The following is a 26,671-nucleotide window of genomic DNA, read 5'->3' on the forward strand; positions in this document are numbered from 1 at the left end:
GACCCCTTCTGTTCATCCACAGACAGCCGCCTGGGCCAGGGAACACGTGAACGAGGCTCTGTTCTGCTACGCAATCAACGTCGTTAAGCTGCACCGCGACGATCTTTTCCACCTCGCGCTGCCGCCCTTCTACGAGCTCTACCCCCAGCTTTTTATCGGTAATGACATCATCAAGGAGGCGTGGCAAGCTACCCTACAAGGTAAGCGTGACCCTCTGCTTTCTTCACCATACTTTGTTTACAGTGCAAAATTCCGCGTTTTAACAGTCACGCACTATAGTATAGCATCCTACTGGTCCCAGTAATGGTAGTGTGTGAAACACTTTGGAACTGCAAGGACGTTACGACCAGACTGAAATGTTGTTTGTGTTACCTTACCCATCGATAGCTGTGGTGTGTTATATTAAATACGATCTCTTCAAATTTCGTTTCTTTACGAAAACGTACGTGAATACTCCCCAGGTTACATCAAAGTATCTTCTAGAGGCTAATTTGTACCGTAATTTGTCCCTCTCTTTCCCTATACAGTTGTGGAATATGAAACTGAACCTCAGTGCATCCATACTTGTCCTTATCGGTGTTGTATTGTCTCATACTTCAGTCTCTCCGCAGATGTATGGTGGAAGTGGAATGGTTTTGCAGTGGCGCTTGAAAAGTGTTGAACAGTGATTGATAAGAAGAAATCGTCGTTCTTTAAAAAATCATCATATAAGGCCCCTGAATATATCAGCCTCATACAATGTATCCTCGAAGTCTTTCTCCGTGACATTCTTCGATAAAGTCTTTTCGGTTTGCAAGCCGCAGCTCTTGATCTTGCGGTAGCTTTCTCGCTTCTCGCGCACGGGGTCCCGGGTTCGATTCCCGGCGGGGTCAGGGATTTTTCCTGCCTGAAGATGACTGGGTGTTGTTGTGTCGTCTTCGTCATCATCATTCATCCCCATTACGGTAGGAGGAAGGCAATGTCAAACAACCTCCGCTAGGACCTTGCCTGGTACAGCGGTGCGGGTCTCCCGCATCGTCCCCTACACTCCTCGGAGTATGGGACCTCATCATCATCATCATCATCATCATCATCATTTGTAATAAAAGACTCGAGCGTTCGATAACTGTCTCCGCCATCTTCATCAAGAGCTGAATCACTGACTTCCGGGGGTTAGCACGAGAAGTAATGGTAGCATCTGGGACCTTCCAGAGATAGCTGGAATAGCGCACGCGCGGAGGGCAAGTTGGCCAGCTACTAGCCGCTCCGCCCCTCCGCGAGACCCAAGTGACGTCACATGAAGCCACGACAAAGACAGGCCGCGGCGCATACATCAAGACGGTAGAACGGAGCTCGCTCGCTCAGCTCAGCAGACAAAATGCGTTGCTAAACCTATTACCTGTTAATTGGGTTTTACACTACTGGCCATTAAAATTGCTACACCACGAAGATGACGTGCTGCAGACGCGAAATGTAACCGACAGGAAGAAGATGCTGTGATATGCAAATGATAAGCTATTCAGAGCATTCACACAAGGTTGGCGCCGGTGGCGACACTTACAACGTGCTGACATGAGGCACGTTTCCAACCGATTTCTCATACACAAACAGCAGTTGACCGACGTTGCCTGGTGAAACGTTGTTGTGATGCCTCGTGTAAGGAGGAGAAATGCGTACCATCACGTTTCCGTCTTTGATAAAGGTCGGATTGTAGCCTCTAGCGATTCCGGTTTATCGTATCGCGACATTGCTGCTCGCGTTGGTCGAGATCCAATGACTGTTAGCAGAATATGGAATCGGAGGGTTCAGTAGGGTAATACGGAACGCCGTTCTGGATCCCGACGGCCTCGTATCACTAGTAGTCGAGATGACAGGCATCTTATCCGCATGGCTGTAACGGATCGTGCAGCCACGTCTCGATCCCTGAGTCAAGAGATGGTGACGTTTGCAAGTCAACAACTATTTGCACGAACAGTTCGACGACGTTTGCCGCAGCATGGACTATCAGCTCGGAGACCGTGGCTGGGGTTACGCTTGACGCTGCGTCACAGACAGGAGCGCCTGCGATGGTGTACTCAACGACGAACCTGGGTGCACGAATGGCAAAACGTCATTTTTTCGGATGAATCCAGGTTCTGTTTACAGCATCATGATGGTCGCATCCGTGTTTGGCGACATCGTGGTGAACGCACATTGGAAGCGCGTATTCGTCATTGCCATACTGGCGTATCACCCGGCGTGATGGTATGGGGTGCCATTGGTTACACGTCTCGGTCACCTCTTGTTCGCATTGACGGCACTCTGAACAATGGACGTTACATTTCAGATGTGTTACGACCCGTGGCTCTACGCTTCATTCGATCCCTGCGAAACTATACATTTCAGCAGGATAATGCATGACCGGAAGTTGCAGGTCCTGTACGGGCCTTTCTGGATACAGAAAATGTTCGACTGCTGCCCTGGCCAGCACGTTCTCCAGATCTCACGCCAACTGAAAACGTCTGGTCAATGGTGGCCGACCAACTGGCTCGTCATAGTAGGCTGATGAACTGTGGTATCGTGTTGAGGCTGCATGGGCAGCTGTACCTGTACACGCCATCCAAGCTCTGTTTGACTCAGTGCCCAGGCGTATCAAGGCCGTTATTACGACCAGAGGTGGTTGTTCTGGGTACTGATTTCTCAGGATCTATGCACGCAAATTGCATGAAAATGTAATCACATGTCAGTTCTAGTATAATATATTTGTCCAATGAATACCCGTTTATCATCTGCATTTCTTATTGGTGTAGCAATTTTAATGGCCAGTAGTGTATTTACTAACGAGAATTGCATCTTCTACTGGAATCTTCTGTAACGAAGTCTTACTGATTACTATTGTTACAACAAATACTCAACTTGGCAGTATGCTGTAAGTTAACAGCTTGTTTTCTAGCATTTAGTCTCTACTGCTTAACAGTCCTCATTTCATAGAAGATGTGGTGTCTCATGAACCGATAATCATTTTGGCATGATTTTAATTTTATTGTACGCAGTACAGTCATAACAAAGCCTATGGATTTCCTATCGTTGTAGAACTGGTAAACAGTAAGACTCCACAATAAAGGATTCCAGTAAAAGATGAAATTCTCGTATGTACATAAATACCCAATTACCAGCTAACAAATGTAGAAACGCAATTTAGTTTGTCTTCTGAGTTGAGCAAGCGAGCGAGCTCAAGTCTACTTTTGTGACATACGCCCAGCAGCCTGTCTTTCTGTGGGCCTCGGCTGGAGCGATTGGCTCTACGTTTCAAACTGCCACCCCCACTTCACTATAAGCGTCAGGCCTATGGAGTTTCTTTTGCTCAATGTGCAAAGCCCGCCCGCATGCCCTAATAAGTGTGTGCACCCATGATCTCAGTTAAAACTGTTGCTTTTTATTCTAATTTCGGACGCTTCTTTGAGAATAAAATCCCAGTATGATGCTGTTTGAGCCAAAACTCTCGTTTTGTTTCCGAATTTTATTTTATGCTGTTTTCTAGGTAATGTTCTGCCAGACCGATTCACGAGGTGCCTTTCTTCTGTATGGGTTATGAATTTCAGCATGTTCAGAGGAAATGTTTACAGAATCGAACAAATTGCTAAAGCTTTTAAAAGCCACCGACGAAGGACGCCTCGTGAACCGGCCGAAGAGACCAAGCCAGCTGCATTCCTTCCGTAATGTGGAGCAACTAGTAGTAAGACAGGTAGCGTGTTGAAGAGACATGGACTGAGCTCAGTGTTCCGTCCAGCCTCCAATATAAGAGAGATTTTACGCCCAGACAACATAGGTCTTGGAGTTCCTAGCGTGTTATGGTGTTATCTGTGAATGTGATAGTATTTACATAAGTCAAACCATTCGCAATGTTACCGACCGCTGTGTAGAGCATCCACGAAATATCATGTATAGGGAAGGTTCCAGACGCTCCCATTACATCTGTATAAGCAGAACACCCCTGGTAATCAGTGATTTCAGCTGACGATGACGACAGCGGAGACAGTTATCGAAAGCTCGAGTGTTTTATTGGAAATGGCGTGGTTTGTAAATCGATAAGACTTTGTTGAGACTCATAAAATGCCCGTTGAAGTTGCCATTATACAGCAAACGCAGCGCAGTTGAGATGCAGCCAAGATACGCGACTTATAAATGATGATTACGTCATAATAATCACATTTTTGCTATATTATACTCGTACTGCATAGCACAGATACACACATGTATTACACAAGCTGAAGACGCAATTGCTTTAAGTAACTTATTCTAAATGTGGATGAATTTATATGATCACTTATTTCCTCTATGTAGAGTAACAGATCAAATTTGATTTTTTTCTGATTGAACAGATGGAAAAAACCCCAACTAAAGAGCAGTGACATTTCAGTTACGTATGGATGATGTAAATTTTGGTAGCAATGAGTTGTATTCTACAACATGAAGGGGGTTGATAAAAATACGGGAACACGAAGTAACACAACACATTACCATGCCTCCATGCCTAATACGATGAAGAATGACAGTTGGCAGTCGTCCCAGAATGGATGTTGCACCACTGTTCCTGCAAAACAGTAACAAGTTCAGGTAACGATGATGTTGGTGGATAGCAGTCACACTCCACAAAGGCTCAATAATAATAATATCGGGTGACTGTGGTTGTCAGGGGAGACAATTCATCCTCGTGCTCCCAAAACCATTCCTGGATGGTGCGAGGTGTGTGGTCAGGAGCCCTCATCTCGGAAGACATAATCACAAATTGGAAACAATCTTTCTACCATGGGATGGGCCTGATCAGCCAAAATGCTCACATAATCCTTTGCAGCAATGTAACCTGGCAGATTAATTATGGGGCCCATTTAATACCATGATATGACTGCCCAAATCATCACCCAACCCCGTGATGTTTCCCTCTTGTGACTTGTTAAAGGTAGTCTGCGAAAACCAGCTTATATACAGGGTGTCCCAGCTATCTTGTCCACCCAAAATATCTCCGGAACAATAACAGCTATTGGAAAACGACTTTCACCGGTATCAATGTAGGGCTGGGGCTCATGAATGTACATATTTGGAAACATTCTAAAACGAAAGCATATGTGTTTTTTAACACAAACTTATGTTTTTTTAAATGGACCTCCTATATTTTTTCTTCAGCAATCCATAGCATGACAAAGCACATACACAATGGCGTTGATTGCATCGCAATATTCCCATTACATCCTGAGATATTGAGACGCGAAGTTGACGCTTGAAACACCCGACATGCGCTGGTAGCGCACGTCCTGAGGCTCAGGCGTGAACCCCATGCTGCCCGTAATCGCGATGTGATTGACATGTGTAATCACACCTCCATACTTATCAAGAGATCCGAAACGAATAATACGGTCTGCTGCCAAAAACTGAGTTAATCGATCAACAACGAACTTAAACGGGTGTCTTACGACGTCCGCCCCGAGCAGATGCTACGAACGAAAACGAACAAAATGATATATAAAGTAGCTAACGTTGCTAGCTCTGGATCACGTGGTCCCGGGTTCGATTCCCTGCCGGGTTGGGGATTTTCTCTGCCCTTGGACTGGGTGTTTGTGTTTTTCTACCATTCTATCATCATTCATGAACGTGACTAGATTGGACTGTGTACAGATTGGGAATGTGTACGGGCGCTGATGACCGCGTAGTTGAGAGCTCCACAAGCCAAACATGATTATCTCACAAGGAAACAGCTGTTACACTACCTCAGTATCGCTTCTGTACCTCTTTTCGGTTTGGCAGTCCTGATCCCAATGACCGCATTGTGCGCTGAACATGCGATATGGTTTAGGCATCCGCTCATTATTGCATTTAGAACAAGTTCGTTTAGACTGTACATTAAGAGCTGAAGCCGAGAGTAGCGCGTTTGAATTTGGTTGTAACACACCGCGGATCTTCTGAGCAATGAGCGCTCCATCTACTTCTTCCGCTAGAAACTCCATTAACTTCAAGATGTCTGCTTCTGAGAAGTACTGTGTTTTTATACGGATTATCCAGCGACGACAAATTTCTTCTGGGAAGGCGTGTAAAGCCTTCGGAGCTGAGACTCTCTCACCAGGCGTTCACACTTTCCCCTCAGGATTTTATTGCCTGTATTCTTTGGTTACGCGCGGAGTGGCCGCGCGGTTTAGGCGTCCTGTCACGAACTGCGCGGCCTCTCCCGCCAGAGGTTCGAGTCCTCCCTCGGGTATGGGTGTCTGTGTTGTTCTTAGCATAAGTTAGTTTAAATAATGTGTAAGTCTAGGGACCGATGGCCTAAGCAGTTTGGTCCCTTAGGGATTCACACACATTTGAACATTTTTTCTTCGGTTGCGTTCTATGAATGTTACATTGAAGTAATCTGGAGATACGAACTGAAAAGCGCAATCGCTTCCAAGTAACGTAGATGCACCTGAATGGTTCTATTACTGTCTCCGTACGATTCCTGCAGAATTATCTTCACATGTCGGCTGCGGCGATGCTTTCCCGTGTTTCTGCACCAAAAAAATGTTCGGTGTAGCTCCGAGTTCAAAAACTAAGACACGTCGCTTGCTTTTACAACAAGAACATTTGTTTACATCAAAGACAAAAGGAGTCATATAGAGATACATTCTAAGACAGAATTAAGACACACCACGAAGGGATTGTCCGAATGGGACGGAAATTGGTAGATGTGGGATAAGCGTACAGACATATAAATGATCAAAATTTCAGGAAAAATTGGATAATTTATTCAAGAGTAAAAGCTTCACAAACTGAGCAAGTCAGTAACGCGTTGACCCACATATAGCCCTTATGGAAACAGTAATTAGCCTTGACATTGATTGATGGAGTTGTTGAATGTCCTCCTGAGGGATATAGCACCAAATTCTGCCCATTTGTCATTTAGATCGTCAAAATCCCAAGCTAGTTGGAGGGCCTTGTTTATAATGCTCCAAACATTCCCAATTGGGGTGAGATCCTATGACCTTCCTGGCTAAGAGTTTGATTGCACGAAGGGAAGCAGTAGAAGCTCTCTGCTTGTGCAGGCGGAATTTATCATGTTGAAACGTAAGCCCAGGATGGCTTGCCATGAAAGGCAACAAAATGAGACGTAGAATATCTTCGACGTACTGCTCTGTTATAAGGGCGCCGAAAGCGTCCTGCTATTGAATGAAATGGGAGCCAAGACCATCACTCTTGGTTGTCAGTTTGCGTGGCGGGAGGCAGTAATGTTGGTAGCCCACCACTGTCTCGGGCGTCTTCAGTCTCACAGAGGGCAATGGTAGTCGGCGCTAGGGCACCGTCAGCTCACCCCCATTTCTGCGAGCTGCCTATTAATGGTCCTTGTGGTCCCTGAAACACCAGTTGCACGTCGGATCGATGATAATGATGAATCTGGTGGGTGCTTTGAAATACCTCTATGACGACTGGTCTGTCTTTGGGTTCTGTCGTGTCTCCACGTCGACCGCTTCCTTCTTGACGCTGTGTTCGGCCATGTTTCACCCGTTCCTGCCAACATTGTCGAATAATGTCTCCAGGGCTCTCGGGTGTCAAGCCGGTTGCGATATTTGGAGTCCCACTTCAACGATAGCATCAGGCTGGACACCCGAGAGCCCTGGAAACAACACATACGCCGGGAAAGCCTCTGATCAAATTGTCCTATTCAGTTGCCAAGTGATTCACCGATTACTCCAACCAACTTCTTTGAGCGCAACTGCACGTCCTCTCTCAAATGTCATCTGCATATATTGTTCACGTGCCTGACTGCGAGGTGTAGTTACTGTCCAACTTAGTTCACGGAATGAAATCAGCAAAGACTTCATGGTCTGGTATAGACGTGTTCCCTGTTTACTATCTCTGTCAGCTGCAAGGTGAAATTGCACTGCTGCGTTACACATTCACCAACGGGAGCCAAAGTTTACAATTTTTCATTTTCCACAGATAATTGTGTGAATATCAATTTGTAACCAACTTGCATACATCCTTCGTGGAGCGTCGGTTTTTTTCGTCTTGGTGTGTATTATAATACATAATTCTACTGTGTACAGTAATACACAATTCTACTGTGCCACTACAACCTAATTCTTCGTTACTTTTGAAAGAAGAAGTCTGTCGTTACATTTAAACCCACAACAGGGAAGACTTTCAACAAGGGGCAGCCGTACGTGATCCATGCCAACTACAGCGGCCTCCCTTATGCTGGCGAAGCTGACGAGCTGCTGTCCTACTACACTGAGGACGTGGGCCTGCTCGCCTTCCGAGACTTCATGCACTACCGCTTCCCTTTCTGGGCCAATATGGAGGACTACGGCCAGGCCAACGACACCAACCGAGGTGACCACTTCTCCTACGATATCAAGGCCACCCTCAGCCGGTACTACCTGGAGAGGCTCTCGAACCACCTCCCTGACATCGAACCCCTTGACTTCGAGGAACCAGTCCCAGGAGTCGAGCCGGACAGCTCACTCACACGGTACCTCAGCACAGTGGAGGAAAGGCTTTTGGAAGCAATCGATTCTGGATACGTATTTGATGTAAGTGAAACTTGGTCTTATTTTAGAAAAATGTTTAAAGCCAGTTCATAAGCTGTTTAATACCTCTCGTTTGCAGACCGAACTCAAGAATCACTCTCTTCGTGATCCATCGAGCTTTGAGATGTTCGCTCGAATCGTTGAAGGTAACGCAGACTCCATCAACAAGGATTACTACGGTTCATTCTACAACCGGATGCTGGAGTACGTGGGTCACGACGGTGGCTGCTGCTTTTACCACCTGGTACGTCCCGTCAGTGATGATTTTGTCTCTTATAATTCGTTTGACTCGACATTAATGATATCAGCCTGCTTGTTTCCTAGACAAAACCGTCCATGCTGGGGACACCAGCATCTGCCTCCAAATCTCCTCTGTACTACAAGATTCTTAAGCGAGTTGCTATGGCACTGGACGAGTTCAAGAGCCGCATTGGACCTTACACACAGAAAGAGGTAGGAAAATCAGAATTTTACGTACAGATTGCTTAGAATCAAATAAATTCGCTCCTGGCTGTACATTGGGATGAGAAAAGTCGTGGAATAGCGAAATGCACACATACACATGGCCCTAATATCGCGTACAGAAGGTATGAAACGGCAGTGCATTGGCGGAGCTGGCATCTGTACGCAGGTGATTCATACAGAAAGGTGTGCGACGTGATTGTGGCCACACGACAGGAATTAACAGGCTCTGAACGCGGAATGGTAGTTGGAGCTAGATTCATGGGACATTCCATCTCGGAAATCGTTAGGAAATTCAGTATTCTGTGATCTACAGTGTCGAGAGTGTGCCGAGAATGCCAAATTTGGGGCATCACCTCTCACCACGGACAACGCAGTCGCCGACGGCCTTCACTTAACGAGCGAGAGCAGCGACGTTTGCGTGAAGTTGTCAGTGCTAACAGACAAGCAACGCTGTGAGAAATAACCGCAGAAATGAATGTGGGACGTATGACGACTATATCCGTTACGACAGAGCGGCGGAATTTGGTGTTAATGGGCAGACAATCAACGCGAGTATCTTTGCTAACAAAAAAATGGTTCAAATGGCTCTGAGCACTATGGGACTCAACATCTCAGTTCATCAATCCCCTAGACTTAGAACTAGTTAAACCTAACTAACCTAAGGACATCACACACATCCATGCTCAAGGCAGGATTCCAACCTGCGTCCGTAGCGGTCGAGCGGTTCCAGACTGAAGCGCCTAGAGCCGCTCGGTCACAGCTGCCGGCTCTTTGCTAACAGCACGACATCACCTGCAGCGCCTATCCTGGGCTCGTAACCATATCGGTTAGAATCTAGACGACTGGAAAGTCATGGCCTGATCACATGAGACCCGATTTCAATTGGTAAGAGCTGATGGTAGGGTTCGAGTGCGGCGCAGACAGCACGAAGCTGTGGAGCCAAACTGTCAGGCTGCGTTTACGTGGAACGGCTGGATCCTCCGGTCCAGCTGAACCGATCATTAACTGAAAATGGGTATGTTCAGCTTCTTGGAGACCATTTGCATCCATTCATGGAGTTCGCGTTCCCAAACATGTCACCGGGCCACTGTTGTTCACAATTGGTTTGAAGAACATTCTGGACTATTCGAGCAATTGATTTGGCCACCCAGATGGCGAGACATGGGACATAGTTGAGAGCTCAGTTCGTGACCAAAGTCCGGCACTGACAACACTCTCGAAGTTATGGATGGTTATAGAGGCAGTATGATTAAATATTCCTGCAGGGGGCTTCCAACGACTTGTGGAGTTCCAATGGTTCAAATGGTTCTGAGCACTATGGGACTTAACATCTGAGGTCATCAGTCCCCTATAACTTACAACTACTTAAACCTAACTAACCTAAGGACATCACACACATCCATGCTCGAGGCAGGATTCGAACCTGCGACCGCAGCAGTCGCGCGGTTCCGGACTACAGCGCCTAGAACCGCATGGCCACCGCGGTCGGCTTGTGGAGTTCATGCAACATCGAGCTGCTTCACTACGCCTGGGCAAAAGGAGATCTGACACGATACTAGCAGGTATTCCATGACTTTTGTCACCTCAGCGTATAGATAACATCCTTTCTTGTTCAGTAGTTTACGGAAAATACACGTGTCATTGTCGAGATAAATTTTTTACACCGCTACCTTGTAAACATTTGATATTGTTGGTTGGTTGCGTTACATTACTCAAGGGCCTTGCATGGATCACGCCTCTAGGTCTCCTGCGGAAACAGAAGGTACTAGCACAGCCGGAAATTCCACTGGCTTCAAGGTTAACCATTTTCTTTTACAACAAGGGAGCCACTGTATTTTCTAGTTATGGTTTCAACGAAATGTAATGTGAGACGAACAACGTATCCGGAGCGCCGAATTCACGTCCTTGTTTATGCAAGACTTATACAGCATGTGATTATTTGTTTATGGATGCTCAACAGACCTAATAACGCAGTACATAAGCGCTGAAATTGCCCCATGTTATTTATTTTTTCACACAAGCTGATGCTGCCTGGCGTGACAGTGGAGAGCCTGACCGTTGACAAGCTGGTCACGTACTTCGAGGACTACGACTTCGAGCTGAACAACGCTGTTCCGGTGGCGAGCCTGGAGGAGGCCGCCAGACTGAATGTCGTGGCCCGCACCCAACGTCTGACGCACGTTCCCTTCAACTACAACATCAAAGTTACCAGTGACATGGAGGTGGACGTCTTCGTTCGCTTCTTCATTGGCCCGGTCTACGACGCCTATGGCAAGGAGCTGCCTCTCGACGAGAAGAGGCACAACATGGTCTATGTCGACTCATTCAGCGTCAAATGTAAGTTATTTACAGCAAACTACTTGTTAAGCAGAATATAGTGTACTATATCTAAAGATTTAGTAAGCTTTACATGAGGAAAATGACAGTTTTCATGCTTTGTAGTAGGTTAACACTAGTCGGATTGGAATTCGAACCTGGTACCCTGCCTTTCGCAAACAGTGGTCTTACCTACTGAGCTATCCAGGCACGACTCGCGGCCAACCACTCAAGTTTCAGCTCTGCCAGTATTTAACTTATCATATGCACTTCAGACTAGAAATCAGCCGCAGTCTGTGCCATCTGTGTTTACTATAAATAAGGGTGGACACTTCTGAGATAAGGCTGTAAAGATTTTGCTGTATAAGTATGCTTCAACCATCCAGCAGATATGAGCTACCATTGTCGATTGATATTGATCTCGTATGTCTTCTACCGTCATATCAAATACTCATTTTATAAATTAAAAGTCTTTTTCTTGACGCATTCTAATATTTATTTACGTTTCAGACGCGTTTCGTTATACTAAGTCGTCTTCGGTGCTTTCAATTGTTTATTTGTTCGTCTTGCCAAAAACTGCATTTCCTTTATCTGGTCACAGCGTATTTAGAAACGACAAATGAATAAATTATTAAATCTACTGAAGAGACATTAATGTAAAAGGCTAAACGCCTTTTGAACTTTAATAAATATTAGACACCAAGAAAAAAGCGTTTGAATTTATAGAAAGAGTACTTACATATTAGCTGCATAAAGTTGCCACCCAAAATCCCAGTCCGCACATTCAAATAATTTCAGAATAATTATTTCAAGAAGCGCTGTTTTCCCCTCCTCTTCGTAAAATTCAAGGTAGTTCTCTGTGTGTACTGACGGGACGTTAAAGTAGGTCTTACCTGTTTATACAAATTACATTTTAACTGCTCAGTCAGAGTCGCCATTTTATAACTCATACAGATCTAAAAACAATACCTTCTGTGGGTGACTTTTCTGTCCCGCCCCCCCTCCTCCCCGTTCTCACCCTGCAAATATCAGGACCACAACTCTTAGCTTTTTCTTTGTCATCAATTTCTGATTGGTTTTAAGTGGCCCACCATGAATTCTCTCCTGTCTTCATCTAGTAATAGAACTTGCACCAGACGTCCTCAGTTATTTGAAGTTAGATACACTCTAATATCTCTGTTTGCCAACAGTTTTTACTGTCCACAGTTTCCTCAAGTACCAAGGAAGTTATTCCATGATATCTTAACACATGCCAATTAGTAGCTACGAAATAAGAGTACAGGCACATTCTACATTGTTGCCAAGTTTCTGATGACACCTTACAACATTTACAGATTACCCCCGCATTTTTCTCCCACCCCTCTGACGTCACAATCAAGATGGCGCAAGTAGGCCAATTGTCCACGTTAGTAAATAGGAAAAATGACAGGGAATTCCAAAAACTCAGTTCGAAATGGTGGGTTCAGATGGCTCTGAGCACTACGGGATTTAACGCTGAGGTCATCAGTCACCTGGAACTGAGAACTACTTAAACCTAACTAACCTAAGGACATCACAAACATCCATGCCCGAGGCAGGATTCGAACCTGCGACCGTAGCGGTCGCGCGGTTCCAGACTGTAGCGCCTAGAACCGCTCGGCCACCCCGGCCGGCGAAATGGTGGGAATATTAAAGTAATCCAGGCTAGCCACTTGTCCTCAGTATAAAATGGTGGTTGTTGTTGTTGTTGTCTTCAGTCCTGAGACTGGTTTGATGCAGCTCTCCATGCTACTCTATCCTGTGCAAGGTTCTTCATCTCCCAGTACCTACTGCAACCTACATCCTTCTGAATCTGCTTAATGTATGCATCTCTTGGTCTCCCCCTACGATTTTTACCCTCCACGCTGCCCTCCAATACTAAATTGGTGATCCCTTGATGCCTCAGAACATGTCCTACCAACCGATTCCTTCTTCTGGTCAAGTTGTGCCACAAACTCCTCTTCTCCCCAATCCTATTCAGTACCTCCTCATTAGTTACGTGATCTACCCATCTAATCTTCAGCATTCTTCTGTAGCACCACATTTCGAAAGCTTCTATTCTCTTCTTGTCCAAAATATTTATCGTCCATGTTTCACTTCCATACATGGCTACACTCCATACAAATACTTTCAGAAAAGACTTCCTGACACTTAAATCTATACTCGATGTTAACAAATTTCTCTTCTTCAGAAACGCTTTCCTTGCCATTGCCAGTCTACATTTTATATCCTCTCTACTTCGACCATCATCAGTTATTTTGCTCCCCAAATAGCAAAACTCCTTTACTACTTTAAGTGTCTCATTTCCTAATCTAATACCCTCAACATCACCCGACTTAATTCGACTACATTCCATTATCCTCGTTTTGCTATTGTTGATGTTCATCTTATATCCTCCCTTCAAGACACCATCCATTCCGTTCAACTGTTCTTCCATGTCCTTTGCTGTCTCTGACAGAATTACAATGTCATCGGCGAACCTCAAAGTTTTTATTTCTTCTCCATGGATTTTAATACCTACTCCAAATTTTTCTTTTGTTTCCTTTACTGCTTGCTCAATATACAGATTGAATAACATCGGGGAGAGGCTACAACCCTGTCTTACTCCCTTCCCAACCACTGCTTCCCTTTCATGTCCCTCGACTCTTATAACTGCCATCTGGTTTCTGTACAAATTGTAAATAGCCTTTCGCTCCCTGTATTTTACCCCTGCCACCTTTAGAATTTGAAAGAGAGTATTCCAGTTAACATTGTCAAAAGCTTTCTCTAAGTCTACAAATGCTAGAAACGTAGGTTTGCCTTTCCTTAATCTTTCTTCTAAGATAAGTCGTAAGGTCAGTATTGCCTCACGTGTTCCAGTATTTCTACGGAATCCAAACTGATCTTCCCCGAGGTCGGCTTCTACTAGTTTTTCCATTCGCCTGTAAAGAATTCGTGTTAGTATTTTGCAGCTGTGGCTTATTAAACTGATTGTTCGGTAATTCTCACATCTGTCAACACCTGCTTTCTTTGGGATTGGAATTATTATATTCTTCTTGAAATCTGAGGGTATTTCGCCTGTTTCATACATCTTGCTCACCAGATGGTAGAGTTTTGTCAGGACTGGCTCTCCCAAGGCCGTCAGTAGTTCCAATGGAATGTTGTCTACCCCGGGGGCCTTGTTTCGACTCAGGTCTTTCAGTGCTCTGTCAAACTCCTCACGCAGTATCGTATCTCCCATTTCATCTTCATCTACATCCTCTTCCATTTCCATAATACTGTCCTCAAGTACATCGCCCTTGTATAGACCCTCTATATACTCCTTCCACCTTTCTGCTTTCCCTTCTTTGCTTAGAACTGGGTTTCCATCTGAGCTCTTGATGTTCATACAAGTGGTTCTCTTATCTCCAAAGGTCTCTTTAATTTTCCTGTAGGCAGTATCTATCTTACCCCTAGTAAGATAAGCCTCTACATCCTTACATTTGTCCTCTAGCCATCCCTGCTTAGCCATTTTGCACTTCCTGTCGATCTCATTTTGGAGACGTTTGTATTCCTTTTTGCCTGCATCATTTACTGCATTTTTATATTTTCTCCTTTCATCAATTAAATTCAATATTTCTTCTGTTACCCAAGGATTTCTGCTAGCCCTCATCTTTTTACCTACTTGATCCTCTGCTGCCTTCACTACTTCATCCCTCAAAGCTACCCATTCTTCTTCTACTGTATATCTTTCCCCCATTCCTGTCAATTGTTCCCTTATGCTCTCCCTGAAACTCTGTACAACCTCTGGTTCTTTCAGTTTATCCAGGTCCCATCTCCTTAAATTCCCACCTTTTTGCAGTTTCTTCAGTTTTAATCTACAGGTCATAACCAATAGATTGTGGTCAGAGTCCACATCTGCCCCTGGAAATGTCTTACAATTTAAAACCTGGTTCCTAAATCTCTGTCTTACCATTATATAATCTATCTGATACCTTTTAGTATCTCCAGGGTTCTTCCATGTATACAACCTTCTATCATGATTCTTAAACCAGGTGTTAGCTATGATTAAGTTGTGCTCTGTGCAAAATTCTACCAGGCGGCTTCCTCTTTCATTTCTTAGCCCCAATCCACATTCACCTACTATGTTTCCTTCTCTCCCTTTTCCTACACTCGAATTCCAGTCACCCATGACTATTAAATTTTCGTCTCCCTTCACTATCTGAATAATTTCTTTTATTTCATCATACATTTCTTCAATTTCTTCGTCATCTGCAGAGCTAGTTGGCATATAAACTTGTACTACTGTAGTAGGTGTGGGCTTCGTATCTATCTTGGCCACAATAATGCGTTCACTAAGCTGTTTGTAGTAGCTTACCCGCGTTCCTATTTTCCTATTCATTATTAAACCTACTCCTGCATTACCCCTATTTGACTTTGTGTTTATAACCCTGTAGTCACCTGACCAGAAGTCTTGTTCCTCCTGCCACCGAACTTCACTAATTCCCACTATATCTAACTTTAACCTATCCATTTCCCTTTTCAAATTTTCTAACCTACCTGCCCGATTAAGGGACCTGACATTCCACGCTCCGATCCGTAGAACGCCAGTTTTCTTTCTCCTGATAACGACATCCTCTTGAGTAGTCCCCGCCCGGAGATCCGAATGGGGGACTATTTTACCTCCGGAATATTTTACCCAAGAGGACGCCATCATCATTTAATCATACAGTAAAGCTGCATGCCCTCGGGAAAAATTACGGCCGTAGTTTCCCCTTGCTTTCAGCCGTTCGCAGTACCAGCACAGCAAGGCCGTTTTGGTTATTGTTACAAGGCCAGATCAGTCAATCATCCAGACTGTTGCCCTTGCAACTACTGAAAAGGCTGCTGCCCCTCTTCAGGAACCACACGTTTGTCTGGCCTCTCAACAGATACCCCTCCGTTGTGGTTGTACCTACGGTACGGCTATCTGTATCGCTGAGGCACGCAAGCCTCCCCACCAACGGCAAGGTCCATGGTTCATGGGGAGGAAAATGGTGGTAGGCCAATTATTGTCCTAAGTTTAAAGTGGTGAGAAATTAAACAATATGAGCACTTGTCTTAAGTAAAACTTGGCAGGACATTAGAAAGATCCAAGATGGGCAATTGTCCTAAGAGCAGAAAATTTATTAAATTCTCAAGCCCAAGTACTATGTTTTTAAATTCACCACAAAAAATTGATGTGAGGAAAGGGTGGCTAGTTAAACAAGCAGTAGCCTAATTATTTGCGTGACAAATCAACGAAAGAAATTTGAAATTAGCTCCAGAAAATGGCTCTAGCCAGTCTAAATCAAAAGTTGCAGCAGTGTGGGGTTTCAACTCACAGAAGCATCAAACATAAACTAAACTTGTATGCAACCAGCGTATGGCCTCTGCAGCTGAAAGTGAAACAAGGTTATGTTGTTGTTGTGGTCTTCAGTCCTGAGACTGGTTTGATGCAGCTCTCGATGCTACTCTGTCCTGTGCAAGCTTCTTCATCTCCCAGTACCTACTGCAGCCTAAATCCTTCTGAATCTGATTAGTGTATTCATCTCTTGGTCTCCCTCTACGATTTTTACCCTCCACGCTGCCCTCCAATACTAAATTGGTGATCCCTCGATGTCTCAGAACATGTCCTACCAACCGATCCCTTCTTCTAGTCAAGTTGTGCTACAAGCTCCTCTTCTCCCCAATTCTATTCAATACCTCCTCATTAGTTATGTGTTCTACCCATCTAATCTTCAGCATTTTTCTGTAGCACCACATTTCGAAAGCTTCTATTCTCTTCTTGTCCAAACTGGTTATCGTCCATGTTTCACTTCCATACATGGCTACACTCCATACAAATACATTCAGAAACGACTTCCTGACACTTAAATCTATACTCGATGTTAACAAATTTCTCTTCTTCAAAAACGATTTCCTTGCCATTGCCAGTCTACATTTTATATCCTCTCTACTTCGACCATCATCAGTTATTTCACTCCCTAAATAGCAAAACTCCTTTACTACTTTAAGTGTCTCATTTCCTAATCTAATTCCCTCAGCATCACCCGACTTAATTCGACTACATTCCATTATCGTCGTTTTGCTTTTGTTGTTGTTCATCTTATACCCTCCCTTCAAGACACTGTCCATTCCGTTCAACTGCTCTTCCAAGTCCTTTGCTGTCTGACAGAATTACAATGTCATCGGCAAACCTCAAAGTTTTTATTTCTTCTCCATGGATTTTAATACCTACTCCGAACTTTTCTTTCGTTTCCTTTATTGCTTGCTCAATATACAGATTGAATAACATCGGGGATAGGCTACAGCTCTGTCTCACTCCCTTCCCAACCACTGCTTCCCTTTCATACACCTCGACTCAAAACTGCCATCTGCTTTCTGTACAAATTGTAAATAGCCTTTCGCTCCTTGTATTTTACCCCTGCTATCTTCAGAATTTGAAAGAGAGTATTCCAATCAACATTGTCAAAAGCTCTCTCTAAGTCTACAAATGCTAGAAACGTAGGTTTGCCTTTCCTTAATCTTTCTTCTAAGATAAGTCGTATGGTCAGTATTGCCTCACGTGTTCCAGAACTTCTACGGAATCCAAACTGATCTTCCCCGAGGTCGGCTTCTACCAGTTTTTCCATTCGTCTGTAAAGAATTCCTGTTAGTATTTTGCAGCTGTGGCTTATTAAACTGATTGTTCGGTAATTTTCACATCTGTCAACACCTGCTTTCTTTGGTATTGGAATTATTATATTCTTCTTGAAGTCTGAGGGTATTTCGCCTGTTTCGTACATCTTGCTCACCAGATGGTAGAGTTTTGTCAGGACAGGCTCTCCCAACTCTGTCAGTAGTTCTAATGGAATGTGGTCTACTCCGGGGGCTTTGCTTCAGGTCTTTCAGTGCTCTGCCAAACTCTTCACGCATTATCATATCTCCCATTTCATCTTCATCTACATCCTCTTCCATTTCCATAATATTGTCCTCAAGTACATCGCCCTTGTATAGACCCTCTATATACTCCTTCCAGCTTTCTGCTTTCCCTTCTTTGCTTAGAAGTGGGTTTCAGTCAAAGCTCTTGATATTCGTGCAAGTGGTTCTCCTTTCTCGAAAGGTCTCTTTAATTTTCCTGTGGGCAGTATCTATCTTACCCCTAGTGAGATAAGCCTCTACATCCTTAAATTTGTCCTCTAGCCATCCCTGCTTAGCCATTTTGCACTTCCTGTCGATATCATTTTTGAGACGTTTGTATTCCTTTTTGCCTGCTTCATTTACTCGATTTTTAAATTTTCTCCTTTCATCAATTACGTTCAGTATTTCTTCTGTTACCCAAGGTTTTCTACTAGCCTTCGTCTTTTTACCTATTTGATCCTCTGCTGCCTTCACTATTTCGTCCCTCAAAGCTACCCATTCTTCTTCTACTGTATTTCTTTCCCCCATTCCTGTCAATTGTTCCCTTATGCTCTCCCTGAAACTCTGTACAACCTCTGGTTCTTTCAGTTTTTTAAGCGATTCCTCTCATAAATTCTAATGACCGACTAGGTACCTGTTTAAGCTGCTTGCAAGTATGCCAGATATGGCAGAGAAATAATGTAATTCACATCAGTCCTTCACTTCATCGCTTGACAGGCTCTAACGTCCACAGGGAGTGCAACTCGATTCACAGTGCTTGTGCAGAATTCTTTGGTAACTATCTCTCAGCCATTCTGGATTCCCATGTTAGTTATATGTCTTTTTATCTTCATGTTTCCACAGCAGATTTAGTATTTTACATAATCTATTGTTGTGGACCTCAGTAGGAAATAGATTTGATAGAGCTTTCGGCAGTAGTCTATTCTCCACAGGTATTTAAGCTACAGGGAGATATGTGTTTCAGTTTTATTCTTAAATAAGTCTATTTTGCGCTGAAATCACTCAGTTTTGAGTTTAAATTGGCTACTTTTGTGTTAAAATCGGTGGATTTTGTGTCAAAATCGGCTTGTATTAAAGATCCTTTTAGCATTTCCGATGGGGTAGCGAAAATTGCAATCATTTAAGTGTCTTTCCTCCGTAATTGTCGTGGTATGGTATAGTTTCATGTAGATAATTCTCAAATCCATTATCACTATGCAATACGCATGGTCATGAAACGAAAGATTTACGAGATAGATTTCCTCCTACAGCTTCTTGTAGCTTCATCCAACATTTGACCATTATCAGGCTCTTATTTGGAGGGTAATTTCTGATTATATGTTAGGCACACAACTGGTCCTGAAGTCATCTGTAGCAGTCAGTGTGACTGCTACTGTTATCGGGTATTAATAAACCATAATATGAGACCTAACTAATTCTAATAGAGAGCAATGCATCAGTAAATATGGAGAAAATCGCCACAAATTTACTACAGGCATGTTATCGTGATACTACATCAACTGCTACCGGTAGCATATGTTGTACACGGAGAACCTCGTTTTCTAAATGTAGTATAGGAAGAATAACTGAATTTAGTTATAGACACAAGACAGCATTAAAGATTGTGACCCGTCTATGCCATGAACGTGATGTCTAGGCTTAATGTGCATTTAGAGAATGGTGCCAACAAAAACATTGGGATGTGAACTGCAGAAAGCTTATATTCATGGTACTGCTACTACTGCCAGACCTCTTAGAAATACAAAGATAATGTTTCAGCAGCACTAGAAGCAAAAGTGTCTGAAATTGGTTTGACAATTGTGAAATTGGAAGTCTTCCCCGCTTGAAGTATTACATCACACTGGGAGACATCATGTTGGACTGAGACCACATCCCAGACTCCCTAAAGTTACTCGTACATCACAATATTAGAACAAAACTGTAATAAATTGCTCCATGCTACATCAAAATTGTAAGGAACTGCTCCATAAATCACTATGCTTCAGCAAAATCGTAGCAGATTGCTCCGTGTGAAAAACGTTTGTCATCTTCTGCTCATAATCCTAACTTGTGCTATCGCTTTGTGGAGAGTACATGGCATTTCACGTTACTCGTCACCATGTTACAGCAGAAATTGTAACATATTACCACTTACATCGCTATGTTACAGCAAAATGTGAGAAATTTCCAAATATATCTTTTGATAAATATTACTCAAAACCGTCATGAAGGCATCCTACTTTTAATTACATACACTTCAACTATACACAGAATTTGGTTCACTCGATATGTAGATGTGCTAGAGTGTCTTATGTCGAATTCAAGCACACATGCTATATTGCTTTACTGTCCTGATGAAATTCTGTTAAAAGTGGAAATTTTCCCAAGGAGACAGGCAAGTTAAATTAGGTTGAGAATGATGATCTCTGCATTGTGTATGGACTTGTTGGTATGGATTTCATGCAAAATGTTATCAACTTATTGTATGGAATTAGCTACATGGTATGTTTATTGGGGAATATTAATGGACTTCTCGGGGGTGAGCTATGAAGTGAGCTAAGAAGCGACTGAACAATATTAATCGCCTCATGTGGAAGACACACTTTGTTGTGCTCCATGATAGAACTCTTATGTTTCTACCACTTTAGCAAAGAAATTGCTACTTTTTTTTTTGGTCATCAGTCTGATGACTGGTTTGATGCGACCCGCCACAAATTGCTTTCCTGTGCTAACCTCTTCATCTCAGAGTAGCACTTGCAACCTACGTCCTCAATTATTTGCTTGACATATTCCAATCTCTGTCTTCCTCTACAGTTTTTGCCCTCTACAGCTCCCTCTAGTACCATGGAAGTCATTCCCTCATGTCTTAGCAGATGTCCTATCATCCTGTCCCTTCTCCTTATCAGTGTTTTCCACATATTCCTTTCCTCTCCGATTCTGCATAGAACCTCCTCATTCCTTACCTTATCAGTCCACCTAATTTTCAACATTCGTCTATAGCACCACATCTCAAATGCTTCGATTCTCTTCTGTTCCGGTTTTCCCACAGTCCATGTTTCACTACCATACAATGCTGTACTCCAGACGTACATCCTCAGAAATTTCTTCCTCAAATTAAGGCTGGTATTTGATATTAGTAGACTTCTCTTGGCCAGAAATGCCTTTTTTGCCATAGCGAGTCTGCTTTTGATGTCCTCCTTGCTCCGTCCGTCATTGGTTATTTTACTGCCTAGGTAGCAGAATGCCTTAACTTCATTGACTTCGTGACCATCAATCCTGATGTTAAGTTTCTCGCTGTTCTCATTTCTACTACTTCTCATTACCTTCGTCTTTCTCCGATTTACTCTCAAACCATACTGTGTACTCATTAGACTGTTCATTCCGTTCAGCAGATCATTTAATTCTTCTTCACTTTCACTCAGGATAGCAATGTCGTCAGCGAAGAGTATCATTGATATCCTTTCACTTTGTATTTTAATTCCACTCCTGAACCTTTCTTTTATTTCCATCATTGCTTCCTCGATGTACAGATTGAAGAGTAGGGGCGAAAGGCTACAGCCTTGTCTTACACCCTTCTTAATACGAGCACTTCGTTCTTGATCGTCCACTCTTATTATTCCCTCTTGGTTGTTGTAGATATTGTATATGACCCGTCCCTCCCTATAGCTTACCCCTACTTTTTTCAGAATCTCGAACAGCTTGCACCATTTTATATTGTCGAACGCTTTTTCCAGGTCGACAAATCCTATGAAAGTGTCTTGATTTTTCTTTAACCTTGCTTCCATTATTAGCCGTAACGTCACAATTGCCTCTCTCGTCCCTTTACTTTTCCTAAAGCCAAACTGATCTTCACCTAGCGCATTCTCAATTTTCTTTTCCATTCTTTTGTATATTATTCTTGTAAGCAGCTTCGATGCATGAGCTGTTAAGCTGATTGTGCGATAATTCTCGCATTTGTCAGCTCTTGCCGTCTTCGGAATTGTATGGATGATGCTTTTCAGAAAGTCAGATGGTATGTCGCCAGACTCATATATTCTACACACCAACGTGAATAGTCGTTTTGTTGCCACTTCCCCCAATGATTTTAGAAATTTTGATGGAATGTTATCTATCCCTTCTGCCTTATTTGACCGTAAGTCCTCCAAAGCTCTTTTAAATTCCGATTCTAATACTGGATCCCCTATCTCTTCTAAATCGACTCCTGTTTCTTCTTCTATCACATCAGACAAATCTTCACCCTCCTAGAGGCTTTCAATGTATTCTTTCCACCAATCTGCTCTCTCCTCTGCATTTAACAGTGGAATTCCCGTTGCACTCTTAATGTTACCACCGTTGCTTTTAATGTCACCAAAGGTTGTTTTGACTTTCCTGTATGCTGAGTCTGTCCTTCCGACAGTCATATCTTTTTCGATGTCTTCACATTTTTCCTGCAGCCATTTCGTCCTAGCTTCCCTGCACTTCCTATTTACTTCATTCCTCAGCGACTTGTATTTCTGTATTCCTGATTTTCCCGGAACATGTTTGTACTTCCCCCTTTCATCAATCAACTGAAGTATTTCTTCTGTTACCCATGGTTTCTTCGCTGCTACCTTCTTTGTACCTATGTTTTCCTTCCCAACTTCTGTGATGGCCCTTTTTAGAGATGTCCAATCCTCTTCAACTGTACTGCCTACTGCGCTATTCCTTATTGCTGTATCTACAGCGTTAGAGAACTTCAAACGTATCTCGTCATTCCTTAGTACTTCTATATCCCACTTCTTTGCGTATTGATTCTTCCTGACTAATGTTTTGAACTTCAGCCTACTCTTCATCACTACTATATTGTGATCTGAGTCTATATCTGCTCCTGGGTACGCCTTACAGTCCAGTATCTGATTTCGGAATCTCTGTCTGACCATGATGTAATCTAATTGAAATCTTCCCGTATCTCCCGGCCTTTTCCAAGTATACCTCCTCCTCTTGTGATTCTTGAACAGGGTATTCGCTATTACTAGCTGAAACTTGTTACAGAACTCAATTAGTCTTTCTCCTCTTTCATTCCTTGTCCCAAGCCCATATTCTCCTGTAACCTTTTCTTCTACTCATTCCCCTACAACTGCATTCCAGTCGCCCATGACTATTAGATTTTCGTCCCCCTTTACATACTGCATTACCCTTTCAATATCCTCATACACTTTCTCTATCTGTTCATCTTCAGCTTGCGACGTCGGCATGTATACCTGAACTATCGTTGTCGGTGTTGGTCTGCTGTCGATTCTGATTAGAACAACCCGGTCACTGAACTGTTCACAGTAACACACCCTCTGCCCTACCTTCCTATTCATAACGAATCCCACACCTGTTATACCATTTTCTGCTGCTGTTGATATTACCCGACACTCATCTGACCAGAAATCCTTGTCTTCCTTCCACTTCACTTCACTGACCCCTACTATATCTAGATTGAGCCTTTGCATTTCCCTTTTCAGATTTTCTAGTTTCCCTACCACGTTCAAGCTTCTGACATTCCACGCCCCGACTCGTAGAACGTTATCCTTTCGTTGATTATTCAATCTTTTTCTCATGGTAACCTCCCACTTGGCAGTCCCCTCCCGGAGATCCGAATGGGGGACTATTCCGGAATCTTTTGCCAATGGAGAGATCATCATGACACTTCTTCAATTACAGGCCACATGTCCTGTGGATACACGTTACGTGTGGTTTCCATTGCCTTCTGCAACCTCATGTCGTTGATCATTGCTGATTCTTCCGCTTTTAGGGGCAATTTCCCACCCCTAGGACAAGAGAGTGCCCTGAACCTCTATCCGCTCCTTCGCCCTCTTTGACAAGGCCGTTGGCAGAATGAAGCTGACTTCTTATGCCGGAAGTCTTCGGCCGCCAATGCTGATTATTTATCAACATTTAGGCAGTGGCGAGTATCTAACCCGGAACCGAAGACGTTCTGATTATGAATCAAAGGCGCTACCCCTAGACCACGGGTACAAAGCTACTGAATGGATATATTTCATTAGTTTTTGAACTCTGAAAAGGTTAACACAAATGGACATATTGGATTTGTTGGAATTTCTCATCATTTGAGGATAAGATATTTTAATGTTTTTAAATTTTAAGTTTTTAAATTTTTTTTTAAACTTACTGCCTGCTTCCGCCATCTAGGATTTTAGGGGGACTGGGAATTGTCTGGAAGCGTTGCAAGATATCATCGGGTGACATTATCAAAAATCTCACAGCAACGCATGCTTCAACTATACTCTCATTTCCCCACCACTGCTATCATCCTTTACCTTCTTCTTGTCAATATTTTCCACATATTGCTTTTCATGTTGATTCTGAGAGAACTTACAATATTCTTATCTGCCCATCTCATTTTCAACATGCTTCTATAGAACCACAGCTCAGATGCTTCGATTGTTTTCCTTCCTGGTTTTCCAACAGATTTCTGTACAACGTTGTGCCCCAAAAATATATTATCAGATATTTCTTCCTCAAATTTAGACCGATGGCTGTTACTAGTAGACCTCTTTTGGCCATGAGTGTCTCCTTTGCCTATGCTGATCTGCTTTGCAGTTCTTGTTTCGTGTCGGCCGTTGTGGCCGTGCGGTTCTAGGCGCTTCAGTCTGGAACCGCGCGAGACCACCACGGTCGCAGGTTCGAATCCTGCCTCGGGCATGGATGTGTGTAATATCCTTAGGTTAGTTAGGTTTAAGTAGTTCTAAGTTCTAGGGGACTGATGACCTCAGATGTTAAGTCCCATGGTGCTCAGAGCCATTTGAACCATTTGAGCCACTCTTGTTTCGACTGTCATGTGTTAGAAGAATTGGAAATTTGTGGTAAGTTCGTATGGGACTAAACTGCTGATGTCATTGGTCCCTAGGCTTACACACTACTTAATCTAACTTAAACTAACATACACTAAGAACAACATACACACCCTTGCCCGAGGGAGGACGCGAATCTCCGACAGGTGGAGCCGCTTGACCTGTGGCAAGGCGCCATTAAACCGCGCGGCTACTCCGCTCGGCTACTCCGCGCGGCTTGTCATGTGTTATTTTTCTTCAGTGGCAGCAGGATTCCTTCAGTGAATTGGTCCCTACTTTTGATGTTAAGTTCATCGCCAATCTCATTTCTACTACTGCTCCTTACTTTCGTCTTTCTTCAGCTTATGCTCAATCCACGTAACTCTTTTTGCAGTGAAACAGGGAGTGAATGAGCTGCTGAGGAAGTCGAAGGACATCAGCTCGTACAGCCAGCTCCCGGTCAGCTACAACAAGCTGTACGAAGCTACGGAGGCCGCCCTCGCTGGTGGGACACAGCGGCTCCCCGACTACATCTCGCGCATGTTCGGAGACGTGGACCGCCTGGTGCTGCCGCGTGGAACCCGAGAAGGTCTCCCGCTCTGCACCTACGTCATCATCAGCCAGTGCTCACCCAGGAGCATCAGAAACACTGACCCAGTCATCGACAACATGTGCCCCAAAAACTCCCTATTCCCATTCGACAGGCCCATCGATGAGCTGGAGTTTAACGTGCCCAACTCGTTTTTCGGCGAAACTGTCGTCTTCCACAGGAACGCCGACGAGATCGTTAGGATCTGAAGCTCCGCACTGATGCCTGCCAAATTAAAGCGTGTATAGGCTGAGTGTGTGGATGCTGTGACTTTGGTAGTAATTCAATAAACTAAAGTTGTTTGATCGTCTGATTACTGTATTATTTCATTACCCTTTTTACCAAACTTTTCTTTTAATTATTGTTGCATGACATTTCAGTATCAATGTCACCAGAGATGATGTGGTAATTCGGACAGGATGGTGAAATGATTCAGCAGTGATTTTATTAAAAGAACAGTTCTGTCATTTATCCAGTGGGTAGCAACACTAAACTCATTCAAAAATTCCAGCCTGTGGATTAAATGTAAGACTTACTCATTTAGCTTCTCGTCTGTGTTCGTTACAATCGTTGTCCATACATCCAAAAGATACACTTTAATGAATTATTGCTTCCTTTTTTCTTTTCAAGAAGTACTCGAACATACTCATGTTAATATGATTACTTATGCACACTGTATTGTTCTGAAAGAAAACGATCTTCCATGGTTTTTGATATGTATATACAGGGTGGTCCATTGATCGTGACCGGGCCAAATATCTCAAGAAATAAGCGTCAAACGAAAAAACTACAAAGAACGAAACTTGTATAGCTTGATGGGGGAAACCGGATGGCGCTGTGGTTGGCCCGCTAGATGGCGCTCCCATAGGTTAAACGGATATCAAATGCGTTTTTTAAAAATAGGAACCCCCATTTTTTATTACCTTTTCGTGTAGTACTTAAAGAAATATGAATGTTTTAGTTGGACCACTTCTTTCGCTTTCTGAGAAATGGCGCAGTAATAGTCACAAAAATATGGCTCACAATTTTAGACGAACAGTTGGTAACAGGTAGGTTTTTAAAATTAAAATACAGAACGTAGGTACGTTTGAACATTTTATTTCGGTTGTTCCAATGTG

General features: G+C 43.4%; 1 protein-coding gene across 1 annotated transcript in view; it reads left to right on the plus strand.

Annotated features, from left to right (window-relative positions):
* LOC126235432 (hexamerin-like) overlaps positions 1-25,762 on the plus strand; it is a 71,447-nt gene extending 45,685 nt beyond the window's left edge. Inside the window, exons 4-9 of the mRNA XM_049944155.1 lie at positions 23-200; positions 8,116-8,513; positions 8,590-8,763; positions 8,835-8,963; positions 10,997-11,312; positions 25,359-25,762. Coding sequence (XP_049800112.1) covers positions 23-200; positions 8,116-8,513; positions 8,590-8,763; positions 8,835-8,963; positions 10,997-11,312; positions 25,359-25,762 — 1,599 coding nt within the window. The remainder of the gene's footprint in view (positions 1-22; positions 201-8,115; positions 8,514-8,589; positions 8,764-8,834; positions 8,964-10,996; positions 11,313-25,358) is intronic.
* Positions 25,763-26,671: the final 909 nt, after the last annotated feature.

The sequence above is a fragment of the Schistocerca nitens genome, chromosome 2 (assembly GCF_023898315.1).
Source record: "Schistocerca nitens isolate TAMUIC-IGC-003100 chromosome 2, iqSchNite1.1, whole genome shotgun sequence".
In the NCBI taxonomy this organism is placed as follows: domain Eukaryota; kingdom Metazoa; phylum Arthropoda; class Insecta; order Orthoptera; family Acrididae; genus Schistocerca; species Schistocerca nitens.